Raw genomic sequence first — 14148 nt, 5'->3', positions numbered from 1 at the left:
CACGTCTAGTTTCCAAATCATAAATCTCATGTCATATACAGTGTCAATGTTTATGATGAATATGTTTGATGTAGTTACAAGATGACATGGCGTCATACCCAGGGTTATTCTGAACAGAATGAGTCTATGACTGTTTATTATGACTCCATTTTGCCGCATGACTCCTTTCTATGCGCACCAAAATGACGATCCGTTTCTCTGAATGGCCTTGTGAAAGCCTTKGGCTGCCATTACACAACGTTGTGTAACCCCAGCCTAACACTTTACAATCATATTTTATAGCTTAGGTAGTCATGTTGGCAATAGAACAAGCTTTGAAATCATGCCCAGCTGACCCAGACCGTTTTTGGATTGCACAAACAACAACAGTAATTGTGTGACTGCAGGGATGTAGGGCTGTGTTCCAAAGAAAACAAGTAAACATGTGATTGCTCTAGTTCCTCAACGGCACAGCTTGGAGAGCTCAAAATAGCATCTTGTAGTTGAAGACTCTTCTTTGAGTCATAAAAGTGCATTAAAATTGCTTAGGAACTGTGCACACTTTGGGAGAGGTGTGTGGCCACTTTGAGACACCAGTTACTCCTCTCACTCAAACCCATGTCACGTTTTTGTCTTATGTTGTGCTTACCCCACATTTTCCAGGAATAATCTTCTCATTTTACTGAATGTATCCACAGGATTTTCAGATTTTGTTGTTAACAAATGCAGCAAAAAGTACAGTAAATGTAAAATACACATAAAATCAACAGTGTAATGTCTTGCGTCAGGTGAATTGTGTCCTCACCTTTGGTCTAATTATTTTCCCATTATCTCCAAACTGTTCCCTTTCAATGACTACSATGGTTATGCATATGCTTTCATATTTCTTCTGTAAGAAACATTTCAATTTAGCCCTATCCATATAGGCCAATTCGTTAATTAACTTTTCGTCTCATCGCRGCAACTCCCCAATGGGCAGAGGCGAAGGTCGAGTCATGCATCCTCCGAAACATGACCCGCCAAACCATGCTGCTTCTTAACATCCGCCCGCTTAACCCGGAAGCCAGCCGCACCAATGTTGTCAGAGGAAACACAGTGCAATTGACGACCGAGGTCAGCCTGCAGGCGCCTGGCCCGCCACAAGGCGTCGCTAAAGCGCGATGAGCCAAGTAAAGCTCCCCCGGCCAAACCCTCCCTTAACCCCTCCAACGCTGGGCCAATTGTGTGCCGCCCTATGGGACTCCCAGTCACGGCCGGTTGTGACACAGCCTGGGAACGAACCCAGGTCTGCAGTGACGCCTCAAGCACTGCACTGTACCTTAGACCGCGGCGCCAATCGGGAGGCTACATTTGACATTTTAGTCATTTGGCAGACACTCTAATCCAGAGCAATTTACAGGGGTAATACGGTTAACAGAACTTTTCCTAAAAGTTAAAACATGGTTACATTTCATTTCCATTTTGGTAATATTCTAGGAACATTCTCCAACTGGTTTGACGTTGGGAATGTTCTCAAATTTTTCCAAGAACGTTAAGAAACAAAGTTCTTCTGTGGTTATTTCAGTACATCAGCATAACGTTTCCTACAGGTTTCCTCATGGTTCTATTTAATGTCATGTTCTCAAATTGTTCCAAAAACGTATTTTTTTTCTTCCATAAAAAATAGAAGAAAACTTTAGTAACGTTCAGAGGAACATTCTAAGAATGTTATTTAAAAACATACATTCCGTTCTCAGCATCAACAAAACTTTCTCTATCCTCTATCTTAAGTGTGTTCAGGTGTGCTGGCTGCGCCCACTAATTAGCCGCACCTGATGTTCTCCAGTGATTTTTTTAACTTTTACTGTTGAAAGGCAATATCCCAAGTATAAATACAGTAAAGTACACACTCTAAAAAATATGTTTTGAGTAAAATAGTTTTTTTAGACACAGCTACAAACTTCAAGGAGTAGGGCAGTCAAGGAGTTGATCTAATGTCATCGGCCGCTTGCTTGAGGAACAATAGAGGAGCAAAAGTCAACACAAGGGGAAAGCCCCCCCTCCCACTTGTGCTATGTCATGCCTTTTGTTAAGTAAATTAGCTTTGTATGCGTAAAAAAACATGGCATGCTAGCTCCATCCTAGTAGCGTAGTGGACTAATTCCATGGATCAAGAAGAGAATATTATAGATTTGAATCTCACGGACACCGTGTCACAATAAAAAGAAATGTGTTTTCATGATTAATGCCTAAGGAAATGCATTTCCATGTGTCCTATCTGTGCTTGGAGTTCAAAACTGTTAACTCCAAGCACAGCTAGCAGTGTTATTAAAAGTCTTATTGAAACATTCAGTGAAAGTGTTGAGGAGGTTATTCAAAAACCTCAAAATAATCTATAATTTATGTTCAGTGTTAATAAAACCTCCCAGGAAACAAAATGGCACCAAATTTCGCCATAATACTGTTTKGACTGGGAAGCATGCGGTAAGTTTTAAGGTGGAAGGGATGTAGGCTATAATGGGTGTAGTTAGGGTGTAGTTAGGGTGTAGTGCGTACCCTCCCCAGTGAGCCAGGAGGGCTCTAGTAGTTCCATCATGTACTCCACCTCTAGTAGGATCTGAGGCGTGTTACACATCACTATAACATAGGACAGCGCCGGCAGGAAGTCCTCAGAGCTCACTTCCTGTCCTGGGAGCAGGAAGAGGATGGTACAAGACCGCTTTAACAGATTGATTGATTAATAACAGTTGATTGATTGATTATGACAGTTGATAACAGCTTCTAGACTATAACAGGCAAATAAATGGTGTTCTTAAAATGTTACTATTTATAATAGATAATCACTGGCTGTGGTTACTTTATTTGACGTTTCAGATTAGGCAAATTGAAGGCCGACTCACCACCGTCGTGGAGGGCCCCCATGGCCTTCTGGACCGACTTGCAGACCTGCAGCAGCAGCAGCACCTTGTCTATGGGTGAGTGGGTGCGCTGCATGAGGCCCAGCTTCTGCRTCACCCTCTCCACTCCGCGGGTGTCGGGCACGCCCACCAGCACTACGAGGCGCTCCATCGCCCCCTCTTGGCAGGCCAGGAGACTAGAGGCCAGGTGCTGGGTGGAGCCGTCCTGTCTGTGGAGGGAGAGGAGGGCCTGGTCTAGCAGCACCCTCAGAGGTTTCAGCACACAACCGAACATGGCCTTCTCCAGGGCTATGTCTGCATGGGAGAACACATACGTAGGTACGCACACACACACGGACACACACACACACAAACAAACATGCATAAACACACACACACAGTAGTAGTTGAAGATTATAAGGAAACATATTGTATGAAAGATTTACTTTATTTCAGATTACAAACATTTATCTAAAATAACAACGTACCAGTTCTATACACCCATAACACACACAACACACACCCATAACACAACACAAACCTATACACACAACACTCACTCATACACACAACACGCATCCATAACACAACACCCACTCATACACACACTACACATATCAACCACTTGTTCAGTCAGGAAATGATTAATCATTACTGAGGGACAGGGGGAAGTGGAGGGTCACAGGATTCCCTGACTAGGCTGACATTGTCCAACACACATAAAGCTAACCTCAGCTCTACATCAATACCCAGTCCTCGTCCTGCCTCGCTTTCTTCCTCTATTCCTCTCGCTCTCCTCCCTTCCTTCCTCCCACTTCTCCTCCATTAATATACTCCCGCTTTCCATTATCTCTTCTCTCCTCTCTCCTCTCTCTCTCTCTCTCTCCTCTCTCTCTCTCTCTCTCTCTCTCTCTCTCTCTCCTCTCTCTCTCTCTCTCTCTCTCTCTCTCTCTCTCTCTCTCTCCTCTCTTCTCTCTCTCTCTCTCTCTCTCTTCTCCTCTCTCTCTCTCTCTCTCTCTCTCTCTCTCTCTCTCTCTCTCTCTCCTTCCATCCTCCTACTATCTTCTCCCCTTCCATCCCTCTCTCTCTCCATATCTCGCTCCCTCTCTCCCCTTCCATCCATCCCTCTCTCTCTCTCCCTCTCTCTCCATATCTCTCTCCCCTTCCATCCCTCGCTCCCTTCCTCTCTCTCTCTATCTCTCTCCCTCTCTCCCCTTCCATCCCTCTCTCTCTCCATATCTCTCTCCCCTTCCATCCCTCGCTCCCTTCCTCTCTCTCCCCCCTCTCTCCATCTCTCCCTCCCTCCCTCTCTCCCTCCAGCCTGAGCATCGTGCTGCTCTTCAAGTGCGCGTGGGACTGTGATATCTTTGAATGATAAACGATGAGTAGAAAAAAATGAAAATGCCTCCACCGACGCAAATGTGAGGCTGTGTGTGTGTGTGTGCACGCTCGCCAATCAAAGCAACGGCAACTGAAACCAGCGGAGTCCACTCTACTCTCTCCAAAAGCCTCAGCACACACACACCAACCATCCTCCGTAGTCTCCCCCCCCCCCGAAATAAGAAACATCAATGAATGAATGTCCTATATCTCCCATCCAGCAACGTACAGAGATATTTGGCAGGCTAAATGTGATAGATGTAGTTCTCTGGCTTGGCTAGCAAAGCTTTATAAATCCTAGAGACAATATGAACTCATGGATGAAAAGGTACCCCCTACGCAGTGATAATACCTTTTCACTAAAAGCCTCTGGACAGTCTGTCTGAGTCTCATCTAAAGCTAGTCTGTTGTTTCCATAGATCTATGTCTCTCTCCATGGGTTTACTGTGTGTTATTATACATCCTGTCAAACCAAGACACAGTGGTGGTAARGCTTTCCCTAATTGACATGCTGATAATATCTAATAATATTTGTGTTATAGTCTTTAGTGAATATTATATGGGCTTGTTTTGCAGCATTTAAATGTATTTGTAATGTCCTGTGTATCGTATCAATCTGTTTTGTGTGTTTGATGCTGAACACCTGAAGTTACTGAAGATCCTGCCCCTTCCAATTCCTTCCTCTCCTCAGTATCTCTTCCCTTCTTATGATATATTCCTCTCTCTTTCCTCCTCCTTCCTCCTTCCCTCCCTTCTCTTTTTCATTTTCCTCCCTTCCTTCTTGCATCCTTAGAGGTGAGAATGGTGGTACCTTTCTCGTTGTCAGGCACCAGGGTCTCTAGGGGGGGCGACAGTTCTCCGCTGTCCAGCAGGAAGCTCTTGGCCTGGGACAAGAAGCACCGCAGCTCCTGGAGCACCGCCAAGGAGGACTTCGGCGAGGAAGACGATGATGAAGAGGCAGCCTGGGTCAAGACCCCTCTCAGCTCCTCTTTCTGCTTCTGGAGGAACTCCTGGACCAAGGAACCAAACGCAGACCTCCAGAGACAGAGAGTTTGGACATTGAGGTTTTCCCACCAAAACATGATGAATTTACATGACACTATTCCACGGAAGCCAGGTTAGCTCCCCATGGGCAATATCAACCAATAGCATTTCATTTAGGAATTTTAAACACTGCCATGTAAATTAATGTGTGGGATTAGAACAAGATTCCCCCCTCCCAAAATCGTCATGAACAGAGAAATTGAATGTTCAAATGCACAAACATGGCATCAAGTTTTCCCAAAGTCTCTCTCTCTATATATAAGTAGTTTTGCTGACCTCCGTTCCCTGGACAGCTCCTCCACCAGCCTGGCGAGCCTCTTCTCTGGAGCAAAGAAACACACAAACGCCGCGCTCATCCTCTCCAGGCCTCCGTGACCCCCCCGTGAGCGCACCAGGGGCGGGCGGCGCTGAGGGTTGGGGTTTGGTTGTTTGAAGAACTGGTCCTCTGCTTCTGCTTCTGGGTCCTCTTCCTCCAGACTGCTGAAAGAGCTGCTGCTGTCCAGTTGGGCCAGAGAGGGGGCCGGGTGGCCCTCCAAGGCCAAGCACGCCTCCTCGATGCTGGGCTCCTCTGGAGCAGATGGGTCCTCCTCTACCTCCCCCACTGGAGGATCTGTTGGGGCCTGGGGAGAGACGGAGTCACGGTCATATCTTTATACGATGCATCAACTGGTCAGTGTGTTGACTGGATGTGTGCTTTCAGGAGAGACAGAAAGGGAGTTAGGAAAAGAGAGATAAAATAAGACAGAGGATAGAGACATACACTACCGTTCAAAAGTTTGGGGACACTTAGAAATGTCCTTGCTTTTGAAAGAAAATTTAGAAAATGGTCCATTAAAATAACATCAAATTGATCAGAAATACAGTTTAGACATTGTTAGTGTTGTAAATTACTATTGTAGSCTTTTCCATACGAGAAATTGCCAAGAAACGGAAGATCTCGTACAACGCTGTGTACCACTCCCTTCACAGAACAGAGCAAACTGGCTCTAACCAGAATAGAAAGAGGAGTGGAAGGCCCCGGTGCACAACTGAGCAAGAGGACAAGTACATTAGAGTGTCTAGTTTTAGAAACAGARGCCTCACAAGTCCTCAACTGGCAGCTTCATTAAATAGTATGCGCAAAACACCAGTCTCAACGTCAACAGTGAAGAGGCGACTCCGGGATGCTGGCCTTCTAGGCAGAGTTCCTCTGTCCAGTGTCTGTGTTCTTTTGCCCATCTTAATCTTTTAWTTGTATTGGCCYGTCTAAGATATGGCTTTAACTTTGCAACTTTGCAAATCTGAGTAGCAGGCAGTTTACTCTGGGCACCTTATTCATCCAAGCTACTCAATACTGCCCCCAGCCATAAGAAGTTAATTTAATCGCTATTTCTGACTTGTGAGCCCTCTCCTTGGCTGGAAAATGGCTGTATGGTTTTCTGTGACTAGGTGCTGACCTAACATAATCGCATGGTGTGCTTTCGCAGTAAAGCCTTTTTGAAATCAGACACTGTGGTTGGATTCACAAGAAGTGTATCTTTAAAATGGTGTATAATAGTTGTATGTTTGAGGAATTTTAATTATGCGATTTCTGTTGTTTTGAATTTGGCGCCCTGCAATTTCACTGGCTGTTGTCAAGGTGGGACGCTAGCGAGGTTAATTTCTCAGAACAAGAATAGACTGACGAGTTTCAGAAGAAAGGACTTTGTTTCTGGTTATTTTGAGCCTGTAATCGAACCCACAAATGCTGATGCTCCAGATACTCWACTAGTCTTAAGAAGGCCAGTTTTATTGCTTTTTTAAATCGGGACAACAGTTTTCAGCTGTGCTAACATAATTGCAAAAGGGTTTTCTAATGATCAATTATCCTTTTAAAATGATAAAGTTGGATTAGCTAACACAACGTGCCATTGGAACACAGGAGTGATGGTTGCTAATAATGGGCCTCAAGACGCCTATGTAGATAATCCATAAAAAAATCAGCAGTTTCCAGCCACAATAGTCATTTACAACAATAACAATGTCTACACTGTATTTCTGATCAATTTGACGTTATTTTAATGGAAATGTGCTTTTCTTTCAAAAACAAGGACATTTCTAAGTGACCGCAAACTTTTGAACGGTAGTGTYTGTCATAAAGGGACCCTTACCGCTGGCGGTACAGGCACGAGATCCTCATCCTCGGCCGACATGGGGGACAGTGCAGGGGTTTTCCTCAGGACGCCAGRCCCAGGATGGACCTTCCTGTGCGGGTTGGGACTGGGCTGGAGGGGTGTGGGCTGGAGCCTCTCCTGGTCCTTGGGGTTCTCCGGTGGGGGCAAGGGGAATGACCCAGCCCCCTCTCCACCACCTCCACAACCAGACAGAGTCATGGAGCTCTCTGTAGAGACACGGACCCTCATGCTGCGTTTGAAGCGGTGGCGTTTGTGGGACGCCCCCGGGATCGGCTGTTGCTGCTGGAGGGAGAAAGGAGGTAGAGGTAGGTAGTTGTCCCTATACCGACTGATTCAGGGTCAGATAGATATGTTTTCACTCTCCCTAATGGTTATGGTTAGGAATTTTGGTAGGGAAAACTGATCCCAGATGTGGTTAAAGGTAGACTCTGCAAGGTGACATCTTTAAAAACTGGGATGACTTCCCACTTACAGCCATGTTGATGTTTCTAAGTCTATACCTCCAGCTGAAGGAAGTCAAGTAAACTGAATCAGGGTAAGACATTATTTTTATTCCCCCAATGGTTATGGTGAGGAATTGGGGTGGGGTAATCTGTTCCTATATCTGTGCTTAAGGGTGACTACCTCAAGCTGGAGAAAGAGAGGGTTAATGAAGCAGAGAGACTCCTGTCTGCCGCGGGACAGCAGGTAACACAGGTCCTGGGACAGACCCGCCTTGACCTGCATGGCACTGGTGGGCGGAGACTTAGTGGTAATGGGTGAAGCCTTGATGGTGGGTGGAGCCTGTAGGGTCCCAGGTCCATTCTGGGTGTCAGAGAGTGAACTCCAGAACTCTGTCAGGTTGTGGGGAAAAGAAGGAGAAGAAAGACAATGTTTCCCGGTCCAGATTCTGGTATGTAACATTTTCATATTGTAGTGTTCAGAGGATAAGTAATTGATTCACGCCATAAAGAGACTGATATTGAAGTGCTTTGAATACCATATCCTACTCTGCYAAACATTTAGACCCAGTCCAGAAACAACCCCTAGACACATTATGCTCCTTTTCAAATCAAATCAAATTGTATTCGTACAACCTTACCGTGAAAAGCTTACTTACAAGCCCTTAAACACCAATGCAGTTCAAGAAATAGAGTTACGAAAATATTGACGAAATAAAATAAAAAATTAAATAACAAAAACGACACAGGGGGTACCAAKGTGATTGCTACGGCGCGGTAGTCATTTAGGCAGGTTACCTTCGCTTTCTTGTGGTTGAGACCCCATCCCACAGTCTAATGTAATGTTGAATCTTAATTTGAGCCAGTTTGCTACAGCAGGAAAATAATCCTGAAGCAACAGGAAATGTGAATTATTATGTAGATTATAATTATTGGACATTTTCTGTAGGGGTTGATACATTTTCCTTAGGGAAAATKAATTCTGACATTTTAAAGCCTTTCTTAAACCTCAAATACACAACAAGTTTGCATTTCCTGCTGTGCAGGAACATTCTCAGCAACAAAACAGTGATCAAATTAAGATCCTACATCTGTATGCTATAGATCAGTTGAATGAATCCCTACCTAATCCCATATGGGAGATGGCCTCCAGCTTCCTGTGGGTGGAGGCCTGAGCAATGGCTTCTGGGAGCTCCAGCGGAAAAGGCAGCACATCCCTGGAGAAAACACACACATATTGAGGTTATTTATGATCAAATAACACAGTGTGCCGTAGTGGGCTGGAACAGCATGGGGGTGCCCTGTTTTGTAATGGGAGTGCCATTATAGCGTAACTACAGTCTGTGGACAAAATAGACCAAAGCAGTGTTATTGACAGGTAGATGGGGTAAAGGTAGTGGTAATCACCTGCTGATGCAGTAGAAGGCCACCAATCGGCAGAGGTCTGGGAAGCTGAGGGCGGAGCTCTCCAAGGCGAAGGCTGGGGATAGGACAGAGAGCGTTTGACACCAATCACATCTTTGTAACATTTGGCAGCACCCTTCACAGATCCGGCGCCAGGATAAAGTGAATAAGGGGGCAGTTGAAATCGTTGAGGGGGCACAATTGTTGGGGGTTCCTGCATTGGAATTATATTGAATTCTGCTTATATCACGCTATACCATAATAAACATAAAGCTAAAATGCTGAGACTCCTAGACCAGTGAGTGCTTTTGAAGTGACAGGTTGGCGTGAAATCTGTAACCCATCTCCGCTGTGCTGTATCAGCACAAAGGACAGCGACCTACACTGAAGCAAGGCCTGTTAGGCAATGAATATAGGCTACAAGATAGATAGGATAATTCACCTATTTCAAACAGCCTATGTGAATGCATCTGAATACTAGGTCCTTACCACAGTGCAGTGCATTTTAAATGCTCCTTGCTTGAGGATGCCTAGCAAATCCTTTGGTACCATCAATAGCATTCTTCCAGTTAGAATACCCAGCTTGGGTGAAGGCCTTGTCTGCGTTGGCATTGGACCCAACACAGAACTTTCGACATGGAAACCAAAATGCCGCATCTGCAGTAACCGAGGACTCCAGCCACTCTCTTCCTATGAACCAGTTGCTATTAAATGAACGTTTTTTTGGACAGAAAACCTGCGGCTAGGATTCTAGGCTAACCTGGGCTGGCTCCTCTGTTCCAAGATAGTCAGGAACAGTCGGGGAAGGMGTAGTGGGCTCTTCACGTGAAATAGCTGGTGCTCGGCAGCATCATCCCTGCTGGGTTTGGCGGCGGCCTTGGTGGTTTGATTTCCGATATCCATCGTGGCAGTGGCAGATGAACTGGTTAGAGCTCTAGGGTAATAACACAAATGCCTTTTACAGCTAGCTAAGAAGCTAACTGAACTCTGTAGTGGTGAGGCAGAGTTGAGTGAAGGAGCTTCAATTGTAAACTTGACCTTTTATGAAAACCCAAAGGAGACATACCTAACCACCCAGTGGCTTTTCATAGCCCTGATACAGTGCAGATACAGATTTTGCGCCAACCTGTCACTCAATCATTTGAACTTTTTTTGCAATTTTTATTTAGGGGCATAAAACTAAAACTGAGGTGGCACAAGTTTCAATTGAGGGGGCGGAGTCCCCTTTTGTCCCCTCGTGGAGCCGGGCCTGATCTTTCATTGATTCACAGTGGATGTTGATCACATGCAGTCCTGTGTGTGACTGAAACTGTTCAAGTGTTTTACTGTTAGTTTAGAGCAGTGTTCCTCAACTCCAGTCCTCCAGTACCCCCAACAGAACACATTTTAACTTTAGCCCTGGACAAACACACTTGATTCAACTGGTCAATTATTCATCAATACRTCAATGAGTTGAATCAGGTGTGTTTGTCCAGGGCTTCAGGTAGCCTAGTGGTTAGAGCTTTGGGCCAGTAACCTAAAGGTTGCTGAATCGAATCCCTAAGCTGACAAGGTAAAAATCTGTCGTTCTGCCCCTGAACGAGGAWGTAAACCCACWGTTCCCTGGTAGGGCGTCATCGTAAATAAGAATTTGTTCTTAACTGACTTGCCTAGTTCAACTAAAATGTGTGCTATTGGGGATACTTGAGGACTGGAGTTGAGAAGCTGTGTTTCATTGTTAGTTTAGAATGTTGGTGTAGCCTACATGTATGTGTACTCACTGGAGTCTTCCTCACATATGAGACACTCCTTAATGGAGGATGCTGCTCGGTCTGCGGTCACTCGGACACACAACAACTTCCTCTGGCTGGAGCTGCACTTACGCACCAGGAATGTCTACACACAGGGGCCGGCCATAAATATTGACAAACATTGTTAAACAAGTACTTATGGAACTGTTCAATAAGAACTGTCAATAACAAGGAAGTAAGAGTATGCTATGGTTGGGTTTTATTAGGGTTCTTTGTGAARACTTGGAGTGAGGAACTGTACAGTAAGTTCCTGACTGTCTTGTATACTACTCTATTGGAAAGCTATACTAAACATATACAGTTCACCTGGCAGTCAGGTTTAGTTAATTGATTAATTGATGGAATGATCTGATTGGCTTTCCCCTCCTCACCCCGACAGGTTCTCTGAGCAGGATATAGAGGGCGGAGTCAGCATTGATGGACAGCTGCAGCCAGACGGGGTGTGTGTGGAGGAGTCGGTCCAACACACTGAAACTCCGCTGGGACCCTAGATCCCCCTGCATCTAGATAGAACACAGGAAGGGGTCAATGTATAACACACAGACACAGACACACAATCTCTCTTGTCTCTCTTGTTTTCCCCCCTCTCTCTTCCTCTCTCTCAGAACTGCAGGCTGGATGTCACAGTGGTGACATTGTGTGGGCTGCCGGAGAGCGTTGCGAGCATAGCAGCAGATGGTTGCCTTGGTTACAGAGGCCTACACATCCTACCAGGCATTCCCACTCAGTAAGAACACCCCCCTCTCCCAACACGAGGCGATACACACCACACACACACACACAAATACACACACCAGGAGTGCAGGGAAACTACTGGCAAGGTGAAGTCTTCTTTTTTATTTCTAGAAAGTATCATGACTTTCTCTCTTGCATACAAAACAAACAAAGTGTATTTATACCCAGTGTTTGATTGGTAATTCCTCTCCACTGGTTAACAACAATACAACACCCTCCTCCCTCGTATCAGACAGTCAGGTGAGCTGCAATTCTGAACAGGAATGAGTCTTTTGTTATTGTTTTCTTTGATGATGATAACATTAGTCAGAATAGGAGTCAGGAGAAATCACTTAGAAACAAGGAAGATAACACAATGATCAAATGTTCAAATGTTAATGTTGTCTAAACGCCTTTCTATAAAATAAGAAATGTTCTCTAGTGAGAAACAAGTCTCAAATGACAATAAACACCATGATTAGCCAGAGGTATAATGAGAACTCCAAGTCTTAGTAGTATCATTCATAAAGGTGTCACTTTGCCTCCCGAGTTGCGCAGTGGTCTAAGGCATCGCAGTGCTAGCTGTGTCACTAGAGATCCTGGTTTGAGTCCAGGCTCTGTCGCAGCTGGCCACGACCGGGAGACTTATGGGGTGGCGCACAATTGGCCTAGCGTCGTCCGGGTTAGAGGGTTTGGCCGGAAGCAATGCATGCTGACACGTTCTCCAGGTGTACGGTGTTTCCTCTGACACATTGGTGCGACTGGCTTCTGGGCTAAGCGGGCGTTGTGTCAAGAAGCAGTGCGGCTTGGCTGGGTTGTGTTTCGGAGGATGCACGGCTCTTGATCTTCGCCTCTCCCGAGTCCGTAAGGGAGTTACAGCGATGAGACAAGACTGTAACTACCAATTGGATACCACGAAATTGGGGAGAAAAAGGGGGTAAAATTCTTTTTTTCACTTTATCATCATAACCTATCTTTATTCATTTCTACCAACCTAATCACCTGCCTGAGGTCACCCATCTCTAGAGCCGCCTGAGGTCACCCATCTCTAGAGCCAGGAGTTTCTCCCAACCACAATACCAGACTAGGAAAAACTCATGAACCTACTCGATTCCCTGGTCTTCATAAACTGATTTAACATGGTAATGGAAAACACACGTGACACACATACACACACATCCTGTGCTCTCTATAACTAACATAAACAACCTCCCACCTCCAGTGAGTGTGCAGGGCAGTGTAGGGGTCACCCATACTTACTTCCAGGTCTCCCTTACATAAAACACAACACAGCCCCCACACACACACAGAGACTTATGTAATTCCCAGAAAGGGAGAGAGAGACAGAGAGCAAGATAGAGAGGGAGAGAAAAAGTCTGATATGTTATATCTCTAGGAAGAGAATGTAATAGATGTTTGTCTTGTTTGTCAGTTATTCTTACATGGACTTGTAAAGGAAAACATGTSTTATGGTCTTAAGGACAGGCAGGAGGGAAAGGATAAAGTGCAAAATGTGTGGTTTAATCCACAAAGTAATGGTTGTGATGGTAGCTGTGATTATGGTAGATATGAAATTCAGCAAAATAGACAAAAAATAATTACAAAAACAAGCAAAAGATTAGCAAAAACAAATTTCTCCAAAGAAATTAAAATGTTAAATGTACTCAATCCAACAATCCGGATTCACCCTAATGGTATAAGAAACAGGCGATGGGTAGGGTACTTGGGGTAATCTCAAGATGTCACCAAATTATTTCCCCAACACTTTCCCTGGCTGCCACTGCTGTTGCGCAACAAAAAATGTCCTCTGTGTCCTCACAACGTTTGGAGATATTTCAACAAAACGATTTTTTGGTAAATTGATCAKATTTTTTGACATTTTGAAAAAGTTGTAGATGCATTCCAATGAAGATAGATCTATAATTAAAACACATATATATGCAAGTAGGAAAGCCTTAAGTTTGGAGTAAAGTAGGAATATGTTGGATGAGTGTGTTGGGGGCACCCCCCTCCCCCCGGGGATAGTTACCCCTTTATGGTTATGAATGTGTTTCCACCTGTCAGTTAATGCTAGTTTATGCTAACTTGCTAGCTAGCAACTTCACTAGCAATAAATMCTAGCCAGCTAGCCAGTTACCACAAGCTGCTAGGAGTGCTAGCTAGCAACCTTACTACCAGATTATTTGAGGTAAAATACATAAAAAAATATAACATAACTTAATGTCAGTTYTAAATGTTTCCACTAGTCACTGATAGCTTTAGAGTTAATGTTACTTTATAGCCTTTTAGCTATTTACCCCAGTACTTTAAAAAACCGCAACCTTTTCTAAAAACAAGATTTCATACAATACCTACAACTGTTAACTGT

General features: G+C 44.7%; 1 protein-coding gene across 1 annotated transcript in view; it reads right to left on the bottom strand.

Moving 5' to 3' along the window:
* The window catches only part of LOC111959996 (ras and Rab interactor 2-like), a 37563-nt gene that overhangs the window by 4499 nt on the left and 18916 nt on the right, over positions 1-14148 (bottom strand). Inside the window, exons 2-11 of the mRNA XM_023981834.2 lie at positions 11438-11569; positions 11037-11151; positions 9280-9352; positions 8998-9089; positions 8057-8265; positions 7409-7714; positions 5556-5899; positions 5047-5270; positions 2859-3170; positions 2515-2646 (exon numbers count right to left, since the gene is read on the bottom strand). Coding sequence (XP_023837602.1) covers positions 2515-2646; positions 2859-3170; positions 5047-5270; positions 5556-5899; positions 7409-7714; positions 8057-8265; positions 8998-9089; positions 9280-9352; positions 11037-11151; positions 11438-11569 — 1939 coding nt within the window. The remainder of the gene's footprint in view (positions 1-2514; positions 2647-2858; positions 3171-5046; positions 5271-5555; positions 5900-7408; positions 7715-8056; positions 8266-8997; positions 9090-9279; positions 9353-11036; positions 11152-11437; positions 11570-14148) is intronic.

This window comes from Salvelinus sp. IW2-2015, linkage group LG37 (genome assembly GCF_002910315.2).
Source record: "Salvelinus sp. IW2-2015 linkage group LG37, ASM291031v2, whole genome shotgun sequence".
Taxonomy (NCBI): domain Eukaryota; kingdom Metazoa; phylum Chordata; class Actinopteri; order Salmoniformes; family Salmonidae; genus Salvelinus; species Salvelinus sp. IW2-2015.
The sequence above is the reverse complement of the archived record's forward strand: the minus strand, read 5'-3'. Positions and strand labels throughout refer to the sequence as shown.